Here is a 25,933-nt window from a genome sequence, read left to right as displayed (position 1 = left end):
GTTTTGTGGTGTAGAAACGTTACGAAGAGAAATCATTCACATTTTTTCCCGGTGCCTTAAGACGTCCATTAGATATTTTTGCTTGATAGCACTGTGCAGCTGGCTGAATCTTGATGTTTCTTACCTTTCAGATGGCTTGGTTGACTGCCTAGACCCAGATTGCTGCCTCCAGTCTACTTGTCAAAATAGCCTGCTGTGCCGGGGTTCCCGTGATCCTCTTGACATCATACAACAGAGCCATTCTGGTTCACCAGCTGTGAAGTCATTCTATGATCGAATCAAGCTCTTAGTGGGGAAGGACAGCACTCATATAATTCCAGGAGAAAATCCCTTCAACAGCAGGTAGCAGCTATAAATTTGACATTGCATTTGTGCAGTTGCATTGTAAGGGAAATTTTCTCCCAGAGCTTTTACTCATGTTTTAACATGAGATTCTGCTTTCAGGTGCTTCACGTGTTTCCATTTCAGGGCACTCTAAGGGAAATTTATAATGTTGCCTTTGTTTTACAACACTGAGTTTTATTAGCATTTTAACATACTGGCAACACCTAGAAGGTTTCTTCCACTGAGCAAAAGCTTCTGAGCTTTATCATTTATGAAGACTGCAGTCTACAACAATGGAAAATGCCCACTAGTTAATAGTTAGAAGGGTACATGTAAATAATGTTGTAATACACTTCTTAATAGTCAGTGCTTTAAAAAAAAAAATCAGCTGCTGAAAACCACCCATCTTACTTTCAAGCAGTTTGCTCAGAAATAATCTAACTGTGTGTGTGGATATGGGTTGGAGTCTTCAAGACAGTCTAAGAATTACAAATCTAGACTGAGCAGGAGCTGGGTGCTTCAGAGCTAAAGCTCTTTTGGAAAATTGCAATTTAAAATTTTAGATTTATTAAAAATTAAGTTTTATAGAGTTCTTGGTGATGGTTTTCATAGTTCTGTTTTATTCATCTCAAGTACCTCACACGTTTTAACATGTCATTTTGAATGGCCTATTAATCACATTTTAAAATTAGCCTTAGCCTTTTAAGTTGTGAAGGTTCAGTGTATCTGACTTCTAGTCAGATAGTACTTTATATTAATCTGGATTTTAGCTACAAATTTTAGTCTCCATTGCTTTCAGTATTTCTTCATTTTAGAAATAAAAAGGTTTATTGCTGAGAATTTTCTTATTCAAGTTATTTCCTGAACTAGTGAACTTGAAGGTAGAAAAAGTTGTCATGAACCTTACTAGTTGCCTTCTTCCATAGGATGATTTATTTCTAAATCTGTTTTCTGCACTGTTCCCCTATAGGAACTTGTGTAATTATCTCCCTACGACTATTTGTGGGTTTTGTTTTGTTTCGTTTTAAAACATAAAATAATTCAAGGAAAATTAATAATGCCAAGACAATCATCTTGGTCGGATATACATGTATTTCCAAATAGACTTTCTCAAAAAGGTAGGAATTTCTATTAAATTCCATGTTGTGTTACAAAATGGTGATTTCAGAAAAATCAAGTTTGGCCTGAAGGGTCAAGAAATCATTGAAAGTTACATTACAGAAAAGTAATATTTTGGTTATTCAAATGACTCATTTTCATGAATAAGTTTATTTTTTATGAAACTCATTTGTTCACATAAATGGGTTCTCCCATGTTTGGAATAAAAATATGAGGAAATAATTGTTAAACAGCCAGTATAATACAGTTAGAAATGCACATCACAGCATCTTGAACATTTCAGAAATAACAGAAATGTCCTAAAAACAATCCCTGATATTACTAATGAAAATTAATATCCTCCGATAAGTAAATAGCTTTAGAAATGCATGTATAGGGGATAAATAAGCTGTCCCAGAATTCAACTAAATATTGTGAGTTTTCTGCAAAACACAGGCAGGTTTAATCCCCTCATCCAACAGCTTGGACTGGGTCCAGAAATCAGGGTTCAGTATCTATCTTGTCAGGTTTCTGTGTGTGTCGATGTGCCTGAAGCATCCTAAGGTTCATGGGCAGCTCCAGTCCTGCAGTGCAAAGGCAGTTCAGAAATGCAGCTTTTGATTTTCAGACTCACTCTGTAGCAACACATGAGAGTTGGTGGACCGTGCTAGAAGCACTTAGCGCTGAAATAGAAATCGTTTTACCTAGGGCTACAGCAAAACTAAATGTAGTGGTCCCTGAGATTAGGGGTTACAGTGAGGTTTAACTTTCCCCATGTTTCAGGATCATGTTCCCTTTTCTTCATGCTTCCACTGAAGATGGCAACCTATCTACACAGAGCTTCTCCTTTTCATCTCCCTTTTACTGTGCAGCTTCCCTTTCTCACCATTTTCCCTCAGGATACAGGGAAGGTGGAAAGGAAAGGAGCCAGGAGATGGAGAGCCCTCTCCAGCTGGGAGAGCAGAGGAAAGAGGCAGGAACAGGCTGACCACACCAGAGAGCAGCAGAGCGGGGAGAAGTGGGGCTTGCTCCTTCCAGTGCCAAGGAGGCTGCGAATGCAGTTGGGTGGCTGTTTCTGCCTGCTGTGCACTCACCAGCAGCAAAGCACTCTCAAAAGAGAAGACGACTGAATATGCCTTACTGTAGAGGAATAACTAGTCTTAATCTCCTTTAGTTTGAGCAAAGTAGGTAACCTGTTGGCTAAGAAATTTGCTTATTTTGCCTGTGAATCAATCTGGCCTTGAATCAAATTCTCACTTCTGCTGACGAAGTGAAAAGCAAGGATTATGAATCAGGACCCAGTGCAGCGTACAAATGTCTGGTGCTCCCTAAGATAAAGGTACATGCACCTTAATTTGGAAAATAAGTTGCATAAAACAGGTATGGCATAACACCATGTTTTTGAAGTATACTAGGCATCCTGAAACATCATATTGTACCCAGCCAGGTTTTTTTGTTTTTTGAGAAGTGACTAGTCATCATTTCAGTGGGACCTCAGGGTCAGAGTTGTGGCTTGGCTGAACATGATGTAACTTTCTGTTCCAATTTCTCCTCTGCAAAGCCTCATTAGGCAATCACATTTGCGTTCCAGCCCAAGGGAAGGTGCTACCTCCCGTTCCATATATACAGACCATATTGCATAGACAGCATTTTCTTGATTTAAGTATATACAGAGAGCTGGGCAATATCATGGTATCTTCAGTATTCTAATAAACCTTGCAGTAAATCGGATTTAGAGTAAATGAGGCACAAATGTTCCACCACTCAGTTTATAAACACTGTAACTGTTTTCATAACTAACTTCAATACCTTTAATTATCTTTCTTCTTCAGTCTTGTGTCTCTTATAAGAGGCCAAGTGGTGACGACAGATGGAACGCCTCTAGTTGGGGTCAATGTGTCATTTGTCAAGTATCCAAAGTATGGCTATACCATCACTCGTCAGGATGGCACGTGAGTTTGCTTGTTTCATTGAGTACCCATTTTTTATGTAATATCTTTGCTGATTAACAGATGGTGCAATCTAATGGAACCATGTGGTACCATGCATTGCATTCCTCCCAGGGCAAAGAGCTATTAAGTAAACACAAAAGTATTTTTTCACATGGCATTTTGAATACTAAATGAAAGTAAATATGAAAAGGCTGACTTCTGATAATAATGCGTTAGCAGTCAGACTCCCTTCAAATAAATTGCTCTGTATCTATAAAAACATTTGTGGTGTACAGAAATACCCAGCTGAGAACAGCAATATTTTAGTTTAAAATGCAAGGCAGGCTAATGCTGCTAGAAAAAAAAAAAAAAAGTATCGTTTTTAGAATAGCATATTTTGTTAAAAGTTCCCTTCTGTCTCTCCTTCCTTTTGAAGATCCACTATATTTTGTGTTTCTTCAGGGTAGAATATATTCAAAAGATTATAATTGAATATATTTAGACATTTTCCTGCTGTGCAAAGAAGAGCTTTTTCCCCCCTTGTATTATCTGATTTGAAATGTGCACGAATTCAGAAACCCAAAATTAATGTGTCATGGTTTATGTAGTTTACTGGCTGTGGTAACTAAAACAGCATATCTATGACACATATATTGTAAACATTTGCCATTTTTTCTTGATCTTTCATGCAAACTATTGAATTGAAATACTTAATATGAGTAAATTGAACTAGAGTATTTCATGTCCACATATCTGCTGTTGTAATAAAAGTATAACATTGTTGATTTCAGTGGTTTCGGCTCATATATTGCTGTACTATTAACTCTAGATCTAAATGAAATCATTGAGTAATTTGTTACATTGCCAGTATTTACATGAAACACCTGATAACTAGTTCTGTTGTCAGTACAACCTAGAAGTATTTTTTGCCTTCAGGACAGATTTCAAAATGCCTGCAGAGCTATGCAGTGCTATGGTGATTATACAGGGATTTGGGAGTAAATATCTAATCTCTCTGAAAAATGATAGATCAATTATCCTGGAGACAGGAATTCTTATCTTATTTGTAGAACAGGAACAGCAAAACTTTTCATTACTATTCTTACTGCCACCTGTCCCATTCTGTTTCATGATGGACAGCATCTATTAGGAAAGGGATAATTCAGTGTCCAGCTCAGTATGAATTTGGTTTCTCTGCTGTTTCTATGTATAAAGGTGGCTAGTGATAATAAATGTGGCTGTTTGTTCTTTTATTGAAAATTGTTTTAATGTAGGTTTTATAACATATAGGAACAATGTTTGTCCAGATGACTACAAATTGCTGCTTGTCTTGACTGTATTTCAGTCAGTTGTTTAGTTGCCAGAGGTTCACATCCCATTACCAATAATTTGAGGCATGACACTTAAAATACACATATTGCGATGATACTCCATTAGCCAGGAATGTTATTACTGGAATTATTCGGTCTCATCACCTATAAATCCCATGTTTTTCTAGGTTTGACTTGGTTGCAAATGGTGGAGCATCCCTAACTTTGCACTTTGAACGGGCCCCATTTATGAGTCAGGAAAGGACAGTATGGTTGCCGTGGAATAGCTTCTATGCCATGGACACACTCGTGATGAAGACAGAGGAGAACTCCATTCCCAGCTGTGATCTAAGTGGCTTTGTCCGTCCTGATCCAGTCATCATTTCATCACCGCTTTCCACTTTCTTCAGTGATGCTCCTGGCCGAAATCCCATTGTACCAGAAACCCAGGTAAGAATAGCGTGAGTGAAAAGGATATAAAAATCAGTGGTCAGATGCTACTGCTGACCGAAGCACTTGTCACAATCACCATTTGTCCCCTGGAATTGTTATAACAAATACCTCTGTAGGGTTGCATTATTTCTGACAGATATTGAGCTTTCTAATGAAGTCTGTAGGAGATACCGTAAGTTTATCTCACCCAGACACATTTATGTTTGACTACCTTGCACCTTCTCATTATCATACAACTTATCAAGTACATCTGTGTATTTCAGTTGGCAGCTTAGGCGTTTCAAGAGAATTTTGCAGAGGCTTGGTGTATGCAACTGGTCACAGTCTGCTTTCTTACATGTTATTTAGGACAAAGGAAAAGTTCACTTGTTTTCACTACTTTACTCAGTATTTACTTCATACAAATTGTTAGTGGAAATTGCAGGTTCTTAGGTGTCTTCTTGTATTCCTCTTGCATATAACTTGCAATAAAACTCTTGTTCTTATTTATGCTTTTGCAGTGGACTCCCTTTAAAATAGAGAGAGACCAAATAACTTTTTGTCCAGAAACAGGAGCTGAGCTCTATCACTGCACTGATTTGAGGATAGCCATTACCACTAGCAGAAAATCATTTGTTCATAAAAAATATGCAGAGATACTATTCTAAAAAATAAAAAAGCAGTAATGTAAAATGTTTGATCTTTTTCCTATTCAGGTTCTTCATGAAGAAATTGAGATCCCTGGCTCGAGTATAAAGCTCAACTACCTGAGTTCCCGTACTGCTGGATATAAATCCTTACTTAAGATCATCATGACTCAGTCACTTGTGCCACTGAATCTGATCAAAGTTCATTTGATGGTAGCAGTAGAAGGGCATCTATTTCAAAAATCATTTCAGGCATCTCCCAACTTGGCTTATACATTTATCTGGGACAAAACAGATGCATATGGTCAGAAGGTTTATGGGTTGTCAGATGCTGTAGGTAAGTCAGCATATGCAAGCTCAAAAACTTTTCAAACACTAGCAATTTTTAGTAAAAAAAAAAAACTGCAAAGATTTTCTATGGAGAAGCAAATGTACTAAACAGTTCTTTCTTCCACACATAGATTATGCTACAATCTATGCAGCATGCTTCTTTTACATATTTAAAAGATCGCTTTCAGAGGGTCTACCAGCCGTGTTTCCTGATCAGTAGCTGACTTAGAAATTTTAGACCTGCCAACTGGAAAATCTGGCCATAGGGGCTTAGGCAAAACATGGTACATCACTGTCTTTATATTCTTTCAGTTAACAAATAAACCTCATATCCAAACTGACTGACATTCTTTGGTGCATGTGGAGTCTCATGCATGCTGTTATTCCAGCCTTTTGCAGTGTAATACATTTGAAATAAAGCAGTGTTTTTGTAATGCTGTTCAGTCTAGCAGTTTTACGGATATTTTTAGTTCCCTTGTTTATAGCTTTTCATTCTAGTGGCTAGGAAAGTGGGTGATCATCACAATATTTTTAAGTTTTCAATTTAATTTGAATATCAGAAAATTTTTGATACAACAGTGCTAAAGACTGTGCGTTAGAGATGTGCCAATGTGGAAATAAAAACTTACTTGAATCATAGTTCTTTTCCATATTTTTCTAAAATCTTTGCTACAGCTTTTCTTTCTTACATTATTGCATAGGATATTGCTTTCCTGAGTAATGCTAACTGTGTGTGTGCTTAAAAACACACAAAATTTTCTCTGCTTCTTGAAATATGGCATGTAAAATGAACACAATAAGTGCTGTGAACATCTGGCAAATTAAGAGTTTGATCTTGTCCTGTTATCTGATAGGAGAATTTTATTATCTTTTTTTAATTATATTTCTCACTCTTCTCTCACCAAACCAGTCACTTCCCAAAGCCAGCTATTCAAAGAAAAGTGATCAGATCCCTGCAGAGTACATATGAATGAAGTTTCAAATTTGTGTCTAGTCAAAGATCTGAATTTAATATTGTAGATGAAAAGAGAGGAATATAATCACTTCATCTTTTTGAGGGGGCAGGGGAACTGGAATGCTGATCCATTTGAATGTGTCCTGGACATTTAATTTAGTGTTTGTTCAGCAAGTATATTAGATTTTATTTTTATTTTTTTTTCAGTTTCTGTGGGTTTTGAATATGAGACTTGCCCCAGTCTGATTTTATGGGAGAAGAGGACAGCACTGCTGCAAGGATTTGAACTAGATCCTTCCAATCTAGGAGGATGGTCTTTGGATAAGCATCATGTACTTAATGTCAAGAGTGGTGAGTTAGTTCCACATGTTCACATGTTTTCTGTGCTATATGGAGTTTTGTATGGGAACACTTTTTATTTACATTATATTTACCCTTTGAAAAACAAAATTTCTTCACTCTTTTTGTTTCTTCTTTAGTTTCGTAAGGAATGGGACATGTTTCAGTTGTCAGAAAATTTCTGTAGATTTTCAACAGATTTTTTACCCTCCTACAAAACATCAATTTATAAAAGTCTAAATCTTTATCCTCTGTTCTGTTGTTCATTTATCTGCTTGCAATTAGTTCCTGTCTTCCTTCCCTGTTCATCTGATCTTAACCACATCCATTCCTGGTTCCTTTTGTTTGACTTTTTCCTTTCTTATTTGAGATAGGGTTTAAAAGGAGTATGTGACTGTGACAAGATACCGATTCTTGTTTGTTTTTTCCTTGTGTTACCTGCTTGGTTTTTCCTCACTTCTATTTAAGTACCCTAAACTGAATATTCTTGGTCTTCACATTTTATCCAGAGACTCCCAAGGAATTGAATATTTAACATATATTTCATTTGATTCCTGTTTTCTATAGCCTTCCCGCTCTTTCTTGCATTAACAGTTGCAGAATATACTGTCACTCAAGAAATCAAAAGCTTCAGAATAGGCAAGATTAAGCGATTTGAACACACTTCAAGTGCTGTGCAGAAAATCAAACACTGCTGAGATGGCCATTTGGATAGAGCATGATATTTGTTGCTGTCATCAGTGATGGCAACAGTACTTGTCCCTGGGGAGCCAGTTGCTTTACATTAGAATCATGCAACTGTATTTCCAAGAGAGAATGTGGCTAACAGTTTCTGACCAGATTTCTGCAACCTTTGATGGTGTTGAAATTGGTCACTCTGTCAGAGAATCCACTCCTTTCTTAGAACAGGTATCTACTTTTAGAACAAGTATGTTTAGAAGAGAGAACCTGTCTTAAATGCATTTTTCTTGAAATCTAATAAAGGTCCTTAATACTAGTTCCCCTTTTGTCTTTCATCAGCAATCCAGAGCAGCCCTTTTAGGAGTTCCATCTTTCTTTCTCCTGTCTTTTCCTTTTCTGCACTGTCCCCTTTTTTTGGCATCTCCATTTGTGTCATGAAGAAAATGAGAAAGACTGGGAGGGGGAAAGAGGAAAGTGAGGTTGGAAGAAAATTCCAAACAAAATGTAACATAAGAAATTGGATTCAATGGATGTGGGTGGACTAACAAGGAACACTTCCTCTCTGCTCTTTCCTTCCTCACTTCCCAGTTATTAAGACAATCTAATAATTGTGCTAGGCTGGAAGGATGTCTGATGGTATTTTTGAATACCAAAGCACCATGGGTTTAAGCTTGGGTTTGTGTTTGTAGCTGTTTATGTGTGTGTGCTTTAACAGAGAACCCTCATTATACCTTTATTGTTTTCTATGGCAAACCTATTTCACTGTTTTTGCACTGTTAGAGAACCAGTGCTGAAGTCATTTCACTGTTTAGTCCTTAACAGCAGCTGTTGAAAGAAGAACTACCTGAAGTCACCTGTAACAAATGACTGTAATAACCACCTCTCTTCCTGTCTGTTATTAGGTATATTGCACAAAGGCAATGGAGAAAATCAGTTTCTAACTCAACAGCCAGCTGTGATAACCAGCATTATGGGGAATGGGCGCCGAAGAAGCATATCCTGTCCTAGCTGCAATGGTCTTGCAGAAGGAAATAAGCTTTTGGCCCCTGTAGCACTGGCAGTGGGAATTGATGGAAGTCTCTTTGTTGGAGATTTTAACTATATTCGGCGTATCTTCCCATCCAAGAATGTTACTAGTATATTGGAGCTGAGGTAAGAAGTTAGTCTTAGCACTTCAAATCTGCAGCCTGTGCTTAAATCAGCCTTTACCATTATTTTTATAATTTTGTAAAACATTGTCACTTTCAACCTATTTCAATTCCAGTGGAGAAATGGGGCACAGAAATGCATAGTTCAAAGTTTGTAGCTAATCAGACTAGAGTTAGAGCTAATGAATATAGAGAAGGAATAAAGAGTACAAACTAACTTTAAAAAAAGTACAGTAGTGCACACCATCTTGTTCTTTCCTGGTGGTTATCATTTGATACGATCTCCCTTCATTGCTGTACATCATTTAGTTTTGTCTGATAACTACAGAACTGACTGCCCTAAGGTATTGAGCCACAGTGATAAACAAAGAAATCTTGGGAAATTAGAAGGAAGGTTTTCATATCAGTGATGTAGAAAGGCACTTCCCCACTTCCTTCCCATTCTTGTAAGCTTATTTCTGTAGGTTGGCAAGTGCAGTAAGGATTGACATACAGAGTCACTTCGTAACATCAGAACTCTTTCCAAGATCATACCTCTATTCCCCCACAAAATACTAAGATTTGGTCACTTAATAGGGAGGGCATGAGTGTAGAGTGTACCACTTCACCCATTTCTGTTTCATCGCCTTTTTTCATTCCTCTAGGAGAGGCAAGAGCTATTGCTTCGAACCATAACTCATGTAACTGTTTTTTATTGTTACTACACTATTGATTATTTGGCAGAAAAATAAGGAAAAACATCTTGCACTGGCTGTCTTCTGATACTTCTGCAGCCCACTCAGGCAAAAGAATAGTGTTCTTGTAAACTGGATGTAGCTGCAAAACATGCTGAGTGAATTTAGGTCATTAGTCTTTTTTTTTTTTTAATGATATGACCAGTAACCAATTCCTCTGCTTCTTCTGTACGGTTAGTTTTTAATTAGCGGGGGGAAATGCAAAATGATTGGGCTGTTAAAGAATGGGAGGCCTAGCTCTATTTCACACCTCTCTTCCATTCATGTCATTCTGTTGATGTCACTGTTGTGAATTCCAATTTATATTAAGAGAAAAGAGATCAGATTCGGGCCAGTTCTACTCGGAGATCCCTCTCTGGCACCTATCCATCAGTCTGCCTCATTATCCAGAGGTTTAAAAAAAAAAAAAAAAAAGTCAAAATTATCCAGTGTTTTCTGCTGGCAGCTCAGTATATACCACAGAAGCTAGCTGGTACAGCTGTATGACTTGCTATAAACATTTATTATCAGTATACACTACAACTCTGCTTTACATAGAATATGCCAATGTGTTTTTTTCCCAACTAATTCAGATCTGTCTAGCTTTCTAGTAAATAGGACTACAGATATATAGGTGAAGAGAAACATTTTTGAACTAGGATAATTAAAAGGCATTTACATGTACATGTATATCCATCTCACTTCCAAATGCCAGTCACTGACAAAGTTTTGTAGTACATCAGATACTTGAAAATGTTATCTCCAGCTTTATGACGTTACTAGTCTGAGAATTTTGCTTTCTGCCTATGCTAGAAACAACTCGGACTTTTCAGAGTGGGTGAGCAGAAAGGACAGCAGTAAAGATTAAGAAGCCTATCTTCTGTTTCTGCTCTTGTCCATGTTCTCTTTTCTTTTATGAAAGTCTGTTTTCCATAGAGTAGTTTCTTTAGCTTCTGCTATGACTGTTAGCAATGAGCAATGAAGTTATTGTGTTTTGAGTACTGTTGGACAGCTGCAAATGACTTTACACACTGTTTATTAGGATTCCCAATGATCTTTTCCATATTCTGTTCTCCAAAGGGAATTAGGGCTCATTGTAGCAAACATCACTTATAGAAGTAATTGTGATTCAGTGGACACTTCAAAATACCTATGACTTAAATGATTTAAATCTTCAAACTCTTAACCATTTAAGTATGAATTAGAATGAGTCTTCAGCTACTATCAAATAGCTCATATAATATGCAAATGGAGTTTCCATAACTATTACAGACTAAATGTATCACTTTGTTTAGATTTAACAATGGGTATAATTTGGGTTTTACGTAAGCCAATATAAATCTTCATAAGTCAGAATAAGCCAGCGTGCATATTTCCTTTGCACTGTCCTTTCTGAAGGTACTTGATCTGAATGGCTAATAGAAATTCTGGCTCAGAAGTACTGCATGTCACACTTAACGTTGGTATTGGAAGTTTGGGGCTGTGCACTGAGTTCTGCAGCTCAGGAGTCATGCACCTCACTGTTTTATTCAATTTATATTCCTTCAAAGAAAAACACAGTGAAGCCCTGTAGTGTGGAGAATGTATTAATTTACTTCTGGGAAGCAGAGGATGCTTTTCTTTTGGCTTGTGTCTAGACAGAAAACTAGGTATCAATTAATGCTACACATCTCCCATTGCACAGTATCTTACTGCACATTTAAAAGGTATTTTTTTCTTTACCCTAACATTTGTTTTGATTGGCTTAACTAGACTCTACAAAAAATGCTACCAAGTAGCAGCCAAACTTGCCTTAAGCAGTTATTTTAGTGTCTGGGGGAGAAGAAAATAAACTGCGTAATAGAAATTTGTTTAGAAATAGCCTGTTGGAAAACTATTTTGATTAAAGAGGTTTCAACGAGCTGTCTGAGAATATCCTAATCCCAGTGCTTCCCCACTCTCACTTCTGTATTCAGAAAACTGCCAGTTTTTCTCCCTCCTAGCCCAGAAGCTACGTATATTTCCATGTGAAAAGTCTCTCAGTGGTCCAGAAAGCTTCCTGCCGCATACAGGGGGGTGGGGGATGAGGGAAGGGGTGTCATACTAGGGAACTAGATGCAAGTGGATCACTCTCAGTCGTTCTTCATCCATAAACCAAGTTAAGGCTAGTGCTGAAAAGAGGTATCTTCTCCTGTGTCCTTTTGTAAAATAAAACAAATACTATGTTTGCTTTACCATCTATTCTTCAGCTAACTGTTTGTTCTTTTTCCTTCTGTTCCCCTTCTATAAAGAAATAAAGAGTTTAAACATAGGTAAGACACGAGCTCTTTCCCATATAATTTGATATGGTTTGTTTGCTTCATTGTGTTTGCTTTTTGTGTTGTGCTTCTTGTGTACCGTTATGTTCTTCATGTACCATATATAGAAACATTTTATGTGCTAATTGTGTGTTATGAATATGATAAGCGTTAGCAATTATGAAATGTAGTCAAAAAGCAACCAAATAAGTTCTGACAGTAATTAGAATTTTCTAGTAGAATGCAAATATAATGAACCCCAAGCTAACTTCTATATAAACAGTTCTCACTGCTGTCTGTAATTGGTCTAAGTGGTTGAGGTAAACTACAACAGCAGTTTTACGAATGCCAGAGAGGTTCACAAAAACACTAACAACTGGAAATAGGTCAAAAATGCATTTTCCGGTCATTAGAGATTTTTCTGAACCCTCTGTCCTATTTTTTATAAGATAGTTTCTATTTTCTTTCATTGAATGCATTTCACAGTCAGCCTATGGGGCTGGTTGTGTGCAACCATTAGATGGATTAGAATCACTGTAAGGTTCATAAGAGAGGTGTAACCTTTCTGGATGTTAGGAGAAAAGGGTTTTCCTCTTAGTACTGGGCTTTCTGGATGTGAGCAGCATAGGAAACACTTGTACCTTCCTCCATGTCATACCCTGCCAGGTGGAAAGGGTTGTTCAACCTGCAGAAGATCAAGTGCAAGAAGAAGGAGAGCTGCTATAAGCTCTTCCATACTGTTCTGTCCATGACCTCTTTCATTTCTGCCATATAAGTTAGATGCAAAAGCCTGTCTGGAGTAAACAGTATAATTTCCTGTTCATAATATATTTTGGTATATGAAGTGTAACTCCACTGGATTTTCTTATCTATATGAATTCATTCACAATTTGCTAATGGTTACTGGTGATGCTGGAGGCTCCTCATTTGCAATTATAAGCATAGTTAATTTTTCAGGTGCTTAGAGATTTGCTCTGGGCAGCTTCTCTTTTTTGGTTATATTTCAAGAAAAGCTATTGTTACCACTGTTGATGCATGTATGAGAAGAATAGCAAGCACAAGCTGGTGCTGCCTGCACTTGCAGTCAGGCACCAGGCTTCCTAGCGGACCAGGGTAAGGTTGCAGGTGGTAGCTGCTGCCCTCACCAGGGAGGTTAGAGGAAGAGGCATTATTGGCAGAGGCCTCTGAGCAGTATCAGTGTTACGGAGCATCTTTTAAAGCAAGGTACATTCCTTTATTTTCTGTAATTCAAATAAAGGATTACCATGGCACAGAGAAAAGAGAAGATCTTTAGTTTTTCAGTTGCCAGTTGGGGAACTATTTACTATTCATTTATAAAACACATCTCACTATTTGAGGTAAGAAACTCCTAGATGGTTTTGGAGGCAGTGAATGCACGTTGCCTTCCACTAGTTGTCCTTGTGCCAAAGTCCCTCAGATATTTTTTGTGGAGAGTCTTCCTCCATCTGTTCCCTTACAGAGCTCAAGAGCAGAAGTATAACAGGTCAGCAGCTCCAGCGAGGTACTCCCCTGATGGGGAACAGAAGCTAATGACCCACACCCTGGCAAGACTGCCCTGAGTTAGACTGCAGGGAGAAAGACAGGGTGAGCTCCATGGACACATGTAGGACTGCATGAGAGAACAGGGAGCTAAGTGCATGTTCTACTGTTGTTCTTTACCCTGATTCATACCTTGTTCCATGCCGCAACAGTGGGACTTAGCTGAGGCTAGCTGCAGGCTGAAGGGAAGTAGGGGCACGCTCACTTAGGAAGGCAGGCACAGGCTGGCAAACCACATCTGAAAACCCCAGAGACCTTTCCAGTCTCGCAGGGTGGCTGCTGCCCTGTGTGAGGCTGTGCTGGACCTGCAGCAGCAGTGGGGCAGCTCCCACAGGCTCAGTTCAGAGCAGCTCAGACCACCGAGCCAGCAGTACATCTGTGCTCCAGCTTGTACCTGCCTCAATTTGTCCTGATCCCCCAACGTGGGGCTCCACATGTTCCAGAAGAGCCAGGTTAAAAGCATTCAGCGAGGCAACAGAGAAGAGACACGGCAAGCAGCAGCATGTAGGTGTGTTGGCTGGTCTGCTGCTGTTGGAAAGCCCTGATGTAAATCTGGGTGTGTTTGCAAAGTGGAGCATGGCACAGCACTACTGTCACGGTGAAGTTGTGTTCTCAAGTGTTAAGGGCAAAGCGTAGTGGAAAGAGAGCAGAAATTCAATACAATGAGTAATGTGCAGGTGTTTGTATGGCTCAGAGACTTGAGAGACTGAAGAAGTGGAAAAAATATTTTTTATATATGGCAGAGAAGATTAAGCTTTGTTTTGGTAGGATGAGAAGGAATGTGAAAAGAGTAGTCTCAGTCTGCTGCTGAGGGTGAGGAGAGGAACTTGGGGAATAAAGAAATTGTGCTCTGATCTCAAGAATGTCACTAGTCTCCCTGTATAACCTTGTCTACACCACTTAACCTCTCTGTGCCTCAGTTTCCTCCTCTGTAAAATGGGTATAATACCCATCTTTATAAAGTACTCGAGATTCATGCATGAAATAAAACTGCCAAGTATTTTTTTTGTTTATTGTATTTTTTCATCTCTAATTTCTACACTCCTAGACTTCAGCAGATGGTGTTACCTCTGCCTATTTAATTTTGATCAAACAGATCTCCTTCCTACTTTCTACAATTGTAGAACAAATTCTTATTGACCTAAAAATCATGGTATGCCAAAGACTGGCATAGAGGAAGATAACTGTAGAAAGTGATATTTTTGCACCTCCTCATTCCTCCAAATCTGGTCTTGACCACATAAATGCAGTTGTCTTTGTGCTGCCAATAATCCATCTGCCGAAAGTGCCCTTACTGTACTTCCAGTGAATCTGATCAAGAAATGGCTTATGTCCATCATAACTTATCTCTGCGTATCCTCACTCTTGGAGATGGGCACTTTTGCCACTTGAAACTAGGAGTGTGGATATTTGGAGGCAAATCTCTCTGGTTACTGGTAAGTAACCTTCATTTTTTTTCTTCCTGTCTTCATTTGTCTTCTATGTTTTGAAACCACCATTGACCTTATTTATGCTCACCCATAGGCTCCAAAGGCTGGAAAATTCAGATCATGCTTAAATTCCAACTAAATTGAGTTAAACTAGCCAGGCAAGATTTTGAAAATATTTCTGCACTGCAGTTCTGTGTATGTGAATGTATATATATCGCCAAGATTGACATTTCTCAATTTGCAGATGATTTGCTAAAGTAGTTCCAAAATGTGACAAGCTGTCAAAAAACATATATTTCATAAGAGAAGTAGCTTTCCATATAAGCACACGTCATAATCTCAAACTGAAGACCAGTTTGTCAGTAACAGAAGGTTTGGAGTTAAAGTCAGACACTTGGGGTCTCTCTGGTTGTAGTTACATAACCATCTTCATCTACCGTAAATGAGATTCTTGATAAGAATGAATAAGAATGAATTTGCTTTAGGAATAAATTTGTTATGCTTCTGCCTTCTATTTATGCAAGACCTCACAAATCTTGTGGCATAATATAAGTAACTCAGAAGCTGATTGTTTGATCTTATTTCTATGACTTCTCCTTTCAAGGGAAGTAATTTAAAAAACAAACAAACAAACAAACATGGGGTGGGGATGGTAACAGTTAGAAGTAAGCCAAAGAGAATTGACCTGGCGTGCATCTAAAGGGCTAAAAGAGCTGAAGAGGAAAGTCTGCTGTGTGGCTTTGGCTTATTGGGACCTATTATGCAATGTTTGGTGTAGCAAAGAGAATGAGATTTGGAATGACAATCCTGCTGAAACACTGACCAGTTCCTAATCAGATTAAATCCTCAAACAGTAGTTATTCAGATCCCACCTCTGTATGGAAGGTGTCAGACTTTCTTTCCAGATCTCTGTGTGTCTGATGAATATCTAAGCTCTGAAAGCCCGTGAAGTTTTTAGACTGCTCAGCTGGTTCTGTTCTATGCTTTCTTTTTCCCTAAAGCAACAATCCCGCTCATAAATACTATCTGGCCGTGGACCCCGTTTCGGGCTCACTCTATGTATCCGACACCAACAGTCGACGGATATACAGAGTCAAATCCCTCACTGGCACAAAAGACCTAGCTGGTAATTCCGAAGTGGTAGCAGGGACCGGAGAGCAATGCCTGCCCTTTGATGAAGCCAGATGTGGAGATGGAGGGAAAGCAGTGGACGCAACCCTAATGAGCCCTCGAGGTAACGTAGTAAAAGAAGCCAGAGAAAATGACTGTGTGAGGCTAGGCTGGATGTGGAAATAATTATCTGGCAATTAAATCACTACTTGCTTGGTAATTTTTATTCCGTGCTTTAATTACAGTGGATTGGCAAGTGTTCGTGCTTTGTTTAGTTAAAGCAAACTTTATTACCCCAACACTGAATGCTGCAAAAAGAGAACAGAACACAAATTAGCAGGGTAACGCTCACTCCAAGAAGCAAACATGTAAACTGGGAATGAAAATACAGTTTGTAATATAGCATTTTGGAAGAAAATCTTCCTACTGTGGCATTTTTCTTAGCTTTTATTTTATGTGTTTGCTTTTTCTTCCTATAGGGAAGGAAAAAAAAAAAAAAAGAATTTTTGCCCTTTTGAATTCCTAATTTTTAATAACAACAACAACAAAAAAAGTTATGTAGAGATCTGGGAATGTATTGCTTTTTAAGATTATTTTTTTTTCATCTTAATTGTAAATATGAATTACTCAGGTGTATTGCCAGATGTTTGAAACATCTTTGTGTTTTCTTACACTGGTTGAAGGTAACTAGATAACAGTAAAAGTGAATAAAAATGAGAGGTTCTGTTTCTTTGTATAGGTAATAGTTTCAGTTTATACAAGTACAAAATATGTTTGTGGGACAGCACAGCTTGCATGCTTTAAGATAAGCCTCGTCATTGAAGTTAAGAAGATAAAACTGTAGCTTTGACTGAGCAATGCGATGAATACTGCAACCACTTTCATGCAAAATTTTTAGATGAATATTTTATTTTAACCCAAGAAATGGACAGACAACACAGTGCACCAAATTAAAGCAGGCAAGTCAAGTGAGAAAAAGCCTCCCCTTCTTCATAACAGACAGCAGCATCCTTCTGTTCCTCCTTTTGTTTTCTATGTCTTTCCTCTCTGAGGATGTGCAAAGTGAAAGGCATTGAACCTTTTCTTTTGTGTTTTTTTTTTCCCTACTAGGTTTGAAACCCTGGATATTTAAAAACACCAGATATTCTGCCCATATTCATTGTAGCAGGTCTAAGAATTTTAAAACATCCTGGAAGAATGTAATGTCTTACTAATTTTTCAAAACTTTTGAACCAATTCTTAAAGAATTCTAACAGTACCTCACATTTCCAAGATTAAAAATTAGTGTTTTTGTTTTGTTTTGTTTTGTTTTTTAATGCATCTATGTGATATTTCATACAGAGTTTAAATTTAGAAATAAGTTGATGCATTCTGCTGACAACTTGGTATGTTTTGGGGATTTGTTTGGTTTTTATTTCCTTAAAGCCCCAAAGGATAAACCTGCCTTGTGCCATTTCTTCAGCAGAAGTACAGCTACTTGGAGGGTTCCAGAACCAGGCTCAGAAGCCAAAGGTACAAGTTGGAAGGCAGGAGAAGTGAACAAACTTTACCATCTTGTACACTTGTTAATGAGATTAAGCTACCTTGACGCTAGGAGCTTTGCTGAGGACTGTTTTTCATACTTGCAGGAATAGCAGTGGATAAGTATGGACTCATGTATTTTGTTGATGCCACAATGATTCGAAAAGTGGATCAGAATGGAATTATATCAACTCTGCTGGGCTCCAATGACCTAACTGCTGTTCGACCTCTAAGCTGTGATTCCAGCATGGATGTCAGCCAGGTAGACTCTTGCTGCTTTTTTTCCTGTCAGCATTAGAAGAGATGGGCATCTATTTTGGATGACTGCTTGGCCACTTAAGAAATACATTAGGCATCACAAGATGATAGCATATTTGATTCATTACTGAAATGAGTGAACCATCCTTTTACTGTGGTTAACACAGGTTATTTATGCAACTGTAGAGAAATAAGGTTGAGATAATGGGAGTTATTGTCTTAATTGCCTGTTTTTCTGTAATTATTGTAGAGCTTTCACAATGTAGCATTCATTCTTTGCACAGAAACACAATTAGCGGAAGTTACCACTGCACATAGCTTTAATATTTCCGAAAAAGAAAATAATTGTTTGAAGTAGCTGCAGTTCATGACTTAGTTTCATGATTTACGCTGATAAACCCCTCACTAATTTGCTGTTGTTACACATGGAATTTTAAACACTAGAAGTGTACTTTTCAGTTACGAGTTTTACAGTAATAATTTGTGCAACTCATAGGTACGGCTGGAGTGGCCTACTGATCTCGCTGTCAATCCCATGGACAACTCACTTTATGTCCTAGAGAACAATGTTATTTTACGGATCACAGAAAACCATCAAGTTAGCATTATTGCTGGACGCCCCATGCACTGCCAGGTTCCTGGTATAGACTACTCTCTTAGCAAACTGGCTATTCATTCTGCACTTGAATCAGCCAGTGCCATTGCCATCTCACACACAGGAGTTCTTTACATCAGTGAGACAGATGAAAAAAAAATTAATCGGCTACGCCAGGTAACTACCAATGGAGAAATATGCCTTCTTGCAGGGGCAGCTTCAGACTGTGATTGCAAAAATGATGTCAACTGTAATTGCTATTCTGGGGATGATGGGTATGCCACTGATGCCATCTTAAATTCACCATCTTCCTTAGCTGTGGCCCCAGATGGTACCATCTACATAGCTGATCTTGGAAATATCCGCATTAGGGCTGTCAGTAAAAACAGGCCCATTCTTAATTCTTTTAACCAATATGAAGCTGCATCTCCAGGAGAACAGGAGCTGTATGTCTTCAATGCTGACGGGATTCACCAGTACACTCTCAGCCTTGTTACCGGGGAGTACTTGTACAATTTCACCTATAGCAGCGATAACGATGTCACGGAGGTGATGGACAGCAATGGCAACTCCTTGAAGGTCCGTCGGGATGCCAGTGGAATGCCCCGCCACTTACTGATGCCAGATAATCAGATTGTCACGCTGGCTGTTGGCACTAATGGTGGACTCAAGCTAGTTTCAACGCAGACCCTGGAGCTTGGATTAATGACTTATAACGGGAACAGTGGTCTCTTAGCAACGAAGAGTGATGAAACAGGATGGACAACATTTTATGAGTAAGAATGTTTTTGGATATATTAAGCGTACATTTATTTTTCAAATGGTAGTGATTAGGCCCTGAAGTGATCCTACTGAAATTTGTTGTAGGCTTTTCACTGATGCTGAATAAGGCCTTTGCCTCTCAGTCTAGTACGATGCTAGACGTGATTAAGTGGCTGCTTGATCTCATCAGTTTTGCCATGTTCTTTAGGTGGGTATGGAACCACCTAAATTCCTGCCCATAGTTTGAGGCCAGTGAGGAATTTCGCTCACCTCCAACACGAAGGACTGTGTGTGACATTCAGAAACATGTTTTTGTTTCACCAGCTTGGGCCCCTGTTCTTAGTCACCAGCAAGACCGCAGATAATTCAAATCCAAACCAGCCCCCAGCAATCTATTGCTCCTACTGAGTTGCCCATTTCTATAAACCTAAATACAGCGGTTTCCTTTGGAGCTGAAATTATCTTTCTGTTCAGACTCATATATTACTCATGGTTGATAAAATGTTGATTAACTTTACTGATTGTTCATTCTTGAGACAAGTGAGGAAATTACATCCCCAGCTATCTGTCAGACCCCTGTGTAACTTGCATAATTTGTAGATAACCCAAAAGCACATTGGTGTTCATGAGCATATAGATTAAAAAGACAGAATTTCCTCTTTAAATGAAATTCATCAGATGAAGTTCAAAACTATATTAAAAATATAGAAACACTAGTCTGGTTTTCTTTAATAGTTAGCTTATTCTTAATAGTCTTATTGCCATTTACTGACCGACCATTTTTTAAAATAGAATCTAAATGGAACATTCAAAATGCATGTATGACATTTAAGTATAATAAGTCTGGTGCTTTTTTTTTTCAGATAGTTAATTAATAATTGCTAAATATCATTTCTCAGGTTACTAGCTAGAAAGGGTAAACAGGGTTTTATATCTAACCTGTATAGGTTTATCTGTAGACTTATCTTTAAGGTTACAGAATAGCGATGATGCACACCTTTTTTAGTTTATTACTGTATTCATCTCGGCCACCACATTCTTATTTTTTAGAGAAAATATAAGTAATGCAGGATTATAAGAAACTGTATTCAGTCTGCTGAATACATCTAAATTAGCATTGCACATCAGTGTTTTCTCCACGATGCCTTTCTTTCCCTTAAAAAGGAAAGCATTGCCCTCTCGTGGCCGTCTTCAGATGTGGCCCTGGGAATGGAACCACTGTTTTTTCATATGGACTGTTGGTAGATGTGTGGTTTTATTTCCTCTTTAATGTTTTAGTAAGAGTATTTCTTTAACACACACTAGTTACAAAAATAATCCAGTTCTGTTATTCCTCTAGTTTATGTGAAACTGCACCCTGAAAATGCTCACGGAATTTAATTTGTACAGAACATCGATGTATGCATGTGTATATGCAGACCAACACGTACACTATTTTAATATATGTGTGTGAAGTTATATAGTGCATGTGTGTATGCATGCAGCGATGCACAGCAGGAACAGACAAGACTCTTAAATAGTGTAACAGCTAACAGCAGGCTCATATGGGGAAGATTTAGGGTTGGTCTGGGGCATGAAGCACACATCTTTGAAGTGGTCCTCAGTGGTATTCCACTTGGCCTTAGGAGCATCCTAAGAGAATGCTGTGTTTTTTTCTTGAATCAGCTTGTATTATTATTTTTTTTTAAGAGAGGGAGAATAAGTGTGCATGCACATATATGTGGCTCAGCACCTTGCCCTGCTCTGTGGTAGGTCCAAAGCTGCTCTTGCTCCTTTCTGCAATACCGTGGATGAAACTGTCCTGGCTTCTCCCACCTACAAGCCATTGAGCTTGTGTAGTCCACGTTTCAAACCTCAAAGACCAGAATGTTAGCAATAAAAAGGTGACAAGGGTGCCATAATACTGGACACGGGAAAACGAGTGTTACCACGAGCCTGATGAAGGGATGCAGTCCAGATGTTTGTAGCTCTCTGTGAGCTTTACACATGCTGAAATGCATCTCATGACTGAACTATGATGCCCATCACATCCCTGTGTGCCTGTTCGCTGATGCAGAACGTCTGAGCTGGTTGTGGCCGGCTCAGAGGTGCTGGGCTGTCCAGCACTGTCCGCATATCGCAGGCAGCATCGTCCAGCAGCTCACACACCTGCAGGGCCCCGGTGGCTGCTGCTGCGTGCGGGCAGCGTGAGGCGGCTGCTGGCACAGGGACCTGAACCCGCTCTGCCGGGTCTGGGCATGGCAAAGCGCTGTGCTAGGGAGATGGTAGTGGGCACAGGGAGATAGTGGGTTTTTTAAAGTGCTAGGATTTTAAAAGGACCCATTCACTCCCTAGAATTTTGTTAATAGAAAAAGCTTGCAGTGAAACTGTGCTCTAGCTGGGGTAACAAAAGCTCCATCATCTCAGTGCATCCATCAGATCTGACTCATCTCGCCTGATGCTGTGTCACACTGTGATAGGTAGTGCTAGGTGCTTCTAAAGGAGATACGAGATGTCCCAGACTGATCCATATATTTTTCTGTTGCCACATTTTCTTTTTTGATTTGTTTAGAATTGGGTTCCTGTTATGAAGAAGAAAGGTATATAAGCATATAATTCCTGTAAAACATTAATATTATTCAGATAAATGACTGTTTTTTGAAGTCTACTGAGCACTTGGTCTCAAGAATACATAAATTCAAAAAAAAACCCTCAATAATGTCACTTCTAAATTACAGAGTACATAAAAGTTTTGTTTTGTTTTATTTTATTTTTTTCTTTATTTTTTTTAAATAGGATTTTATTGATGCAATGCATAAAAAAAAAGCAACACCTTCCTTATACACTGGTATTGCAATCTATATATATAATCATTAAGTAATGATTTTTTATGTCTAGCCTATAAACTAAATGGTCTGCAGATCATCATAGAGAGTACTGTTGTTGTCTTATAAACCCTTTTAATCTCTGTCATTTCTCTTTTAAAATAGTGTGACCAGCACTGGGAAAAATGCCCCATGACAGGGGTGGCAAAACACTGGTTTCTAGAAATAGCACTGGAATATTTTCATTTTTCTGTTTCAGTCTCTGTACATACTCATCCATATTTACTCTTAGACAGTCCTTGCACTTTGAACAGAGATTTTCAGTGACTAGCCCACAGCAATCCCCAGGAATTTTTCCTGAGTTAATTAAAAACCCAGCAATGTGAATGAGGAGTTTAAATTAATCTGTCTCGTTTGCATTACCTGAATATATTTGCTGATGGGGAGTTTCACCAGCCATTTTTCTGGATGTTCACCAGGCTCTACATAGTCACTCTGAAACCACTCATTGACTTTTCTAGTTTTGTCCTAAATAACAACATCCCTTCTGTAGTATTTGACACCAAAGTATTCTCTTCATACCTCTGCTAATCACTAGGCGTGCCATAGTAGCCCATATACAGACAGGGGGTATCCCATTATTGACCTTTTAGGTTTCTGAAAATCCATTTTTTGTGCTGCTTGTTTTTCCTTGCTAGGTGGATGTTTGGCTGGATCGAGTTCTCCCCTCATCTATGCCTTATGCATACTTTGCAGTACCTTTTTTATGGATCCTTTTACGTAGACTTAACCAAAAAGCCTTTCATAGATTATCTAAATGTATTATCTTTTATCCAGTATCTTGTTGATATGGTAAAACATATGTATGTGTATATATATATACATGTATTTATATTCTAATGGGTAGAAGCTTGTGATTTTTATTAAGAAAAATCATGCTGCTTAATCTTTATTTGATCCTGAACTGCTTAAATGAACACACTATATTATTGGTTCCTTCTAGGTCGCATGATGCTTTGTTTTATTGATTTACTTCTTTGCCTAATGCTTCCGTTGGTTCTGGTAAGACTTGTTGCTCCACAGGTGATTTTTTTCCTTCCTCCTCCATAGTCAGTTGAATGGGTGCAGCCATTTGCAATGGATTTGAAAAGCATATTTTATATTTGTGTTAACTCAGGAGCCTATTTTGTATGTTAATTTTGGAGATATGCTGTACAGTTCAGGTGGCCTGCTTTGAGGTTTCTGAATGATTTAATTGTAAAAAATCATGTTGAAAGCACTCGCATTTTTTTTCTTTTTTACAGCTAAACACAGACCTACAAAGAAATCATCTAGCTTCATAATACTAAATGTATCACTCTTCTCTTCTGTTACTCTCAGGCAATGCAAAGGATTTACCAGTTCTCTTCCAGGCTTCTCAATCATTGGATTACTACACTGGAAGGATGACCAGTTGGTTTCAGTCTCTACCTAAACTTTTCCCTTTATCTACACAGGACATTTTTTCCTTGTCTTTCTGCTGTGTGCTTTGGTAGCGGCTGGGTGAGAGACTCTTGTGCAAGTAGAGTATTGCAGCAACTAGAGGAATACTGATTTTGTGTTTCAGGTCCCCTTTTCTTGCCCTTAAATCCAAAGGATTGCTTCTTTAGCATATGTATGCACAGAAATATAGCATATGAAAGGAAAGGGAAAAACGGTATGATTTGATTCCAGGGAGCATTCTTACTTTGCCCCCTCCCCAGGCGTTATAACTCTAAATAAATCTAGTGGCTGCTCTAAGGTTCAATAAACTCATGGAGAGCCCTCTTACTTTTTATTATTATTATTATTATTATTTATTTTTATGCTTTTGGAGCACTTAATTAATCTTATAAGGCATATTTTGACTGCTGCCCTTTGTGCAGCTCCAACCTGTCCTGTCCTTTAACTTCTCATTCTTCATTTTTATGAGCAAAAGATTCACCCAAAAATGCAGTGCAAGTGCCACAGATAAGATCTAAATGAAATGATTATGTTCTCAAGCTGATGTCTCTTATGGCAAATTTATTCCTTGATATGTCATTTAAAATCCTACTTAGTAGTTTTCACTAAGTATTCAGTTGCAAATGTGCAGTGTACGCAGTTGTATATAGTAGTATCTGTAACAATGCTACTTCTGTAGAGTGAGATGCAACAAATAAGCTATAGATGAATTTACTAACTGTAATTGAGCCACATATCACTCTGTATATCCATAATAATCAATTTTAAAAGAGACTAGCCTGAATTTACACTCATGTAGCTGAGATCAGTATCTCTAAAATTAATATTTCATCATCATAGATTCTTTCAACAACAGAGAAATAGTTATGGCCAAAATGTTCTTGAAAATCTGTTTCATTCTGTATTTTTGCAAAAATTTGGTGCATTATTAATACATTGGGTATTGAAATGAACATATATCCTCATGCTTTTTTGCTCTTACTAACTTTTCTATTAGCTATGATCATGAAGGGCGCCTGACCAATGTAACACGTCCCACTGGAGTGGTAACTAGCCTTCATCGAGAAATGGAAAAGTCTATTACCATCGACATTGAGAATTCTAATCGGGATGATGATGTCACGGTCATCACAAATCTCTCCTCTGTGGAGGCTTCCTATACAGTTGTTCAAGGTACCAAAGTGCACTTCTCAGCACATCTCCTAACCACACACACAATTTGAGAAAGCAATTCTCAAAAGATTTGTGTCATAAGTACAGTCATGAGCAGGGGAAAAAGTATAAGGTTTGCAAGACAAACTCTCATAAAGCTCATTCCTAAAATGACAGGTCTTCAGGACAGGTAAGAGACATTTCACAATCATACTTTGCTTCAAATATGTGTGGTCATTATCTGCTGATGAAAGTTAGTCCTGCTGTTACCTCTTGTATCAGGTTCACTTTACCCACTCACATATTTCTCTGTACTTCACTGCAAAATTGGTTCTGACTTCACTGCCACAAAGATGCGGTCTGACTGATGAATGTTGGCTATCTGTGTAAAAGCCCTTGTGGGAAAACAGGCTCAGGTACTTTTTATTATTAGACATAAATCTTCCAAATTTTTAGACTACCATAAAGTAAAATGTAAAACAGCACCAGCGGATGATCTTGTGCCATAATTAGCACATCAGAGAACAGCGTGACAGCCCGATCATGTCAGAAGAGATTATCAACAAAATGGTTAAATGTTTATGTAGAGCTTTCCAGCACCCACCCATTGTTTCTGATGAAGCAAAAGCAATCACAGTTATCACAGATAGACCAAAAGAAGTTTGGTGAATGATGAGGATTTTTTAATTAAGATATAATGTCACTGGAATAAGAATATCATCACTGAACAATAGTGTCTTCCTGACATAAATGTCAACATTTATACATTATTATACCGTGACATGCATGGTTACAAAGACTTTATTTCTCTTATACCGGTTGATTAATTATGTAGGTGCTGTACTATTGTCAGACAAATATTGATGCTTTGGTGACAGCTGCACACTATAACACTCATCCTGACTGTCTTAGAATAGACATCACCGTGTCAGAGTTGAGAGAACAGCACTGCTGTAAAAATACTGGATTATTTTTATAACTTTTCTCAGAAAGCAAAAAGGCCAGGTGTGTGATTGGCTAGGACAGTTCTTGTGTGGCAGAATGAAGAATGACAAATAGGGGACTGTGGCTGCCA

General features: G+C 38.2%; 1 protein-coding gene across 9 annotated transcripts in view; it reads left to right on the top strand.

Moving 5' to 3' along the window:
* The window catches only part of TENM2 (teneurin transmembrane protein 2), a 1,606,114-nt gene that overhangs the window by 1,566,195 nt on the left and 13,986 nt on the right, over nucleotides 1–25,933 (top strand). For 6 of the 9 annotated variants that reach the window (XM_072044657.1, XM_072044655.1, XM_072044656.1 and 3 more), the window contains 11 exons: nucleotides 132–342; nucleotides 3,255–3,374; nucleotides 4,852–5,113; nucleotides 5,812–6,079; nucleotides 7,235–7,378; nucleotides 8,950–9,199; nucleotides 12,179–12,199; nucleotides 16,176–16,408; nucleotides 17,913–18,067; nucleotides 18,560–19,434; nucleotides 24,704–24,879. In XM_072044657.1, the coding sequence (XP_071900758.1) occupies nucleotides 132–342; nucleotides 3,255–3,374; nucleotides 4,852–5,113; nucleotides 5,812–6,079; nucleotides 7,235–7,378; nucleotides 8,950–9,199; nucleotides 12,179–12,199; nucleotides 16,176–16,408; nucleotides 17,913–18,067; nucleotides 18,560–19,434; nucleotides 24,704–24,879 (2,715 nt within the window). The remainder of the gene's footprint in view (nucleotides 1–131; nucleotides 343–3,254; nucleotides 3,375–4,851; nucleotides 5,114–5,811; nucleotides 6,080–7,234; nucleotides 7,379–8,949; nucleotides 9,200–12,178; nucleotides 12,200–16,175; nucleotides 16,409–17,912; nucleotides 18,068–18,559; nucleotides 19,435–24,703; nucleotides 24,880–25,933) is intronic. The other 3 variants (XM_072044660.1, XM_072044658.1, XM_072044659.1) reach the window with 1 other exon arrangement.

This window comes from Anas platyrhynchos, chromosome 14, assembly GCF_047663525.1.
Source record: "Anas platyrhynchos isolate ZD024472 breed Pekin duck chromosome 14, IASCAAS_PekinDuck_T2T, whole genome shotgun sequence".
In the NCBI taxonomy this organism is placed as follows: Eukaryota; Metazoa; Chordata; class Aves; order Anseriformes; family Anatidae; genus Anas; species Anas platyrhynchos.
The sequence above is the reverse complement of the archived record's forward strand: the minus strand, read 5'-3'. Positions and strand labels throughout refer to the sequence as shown.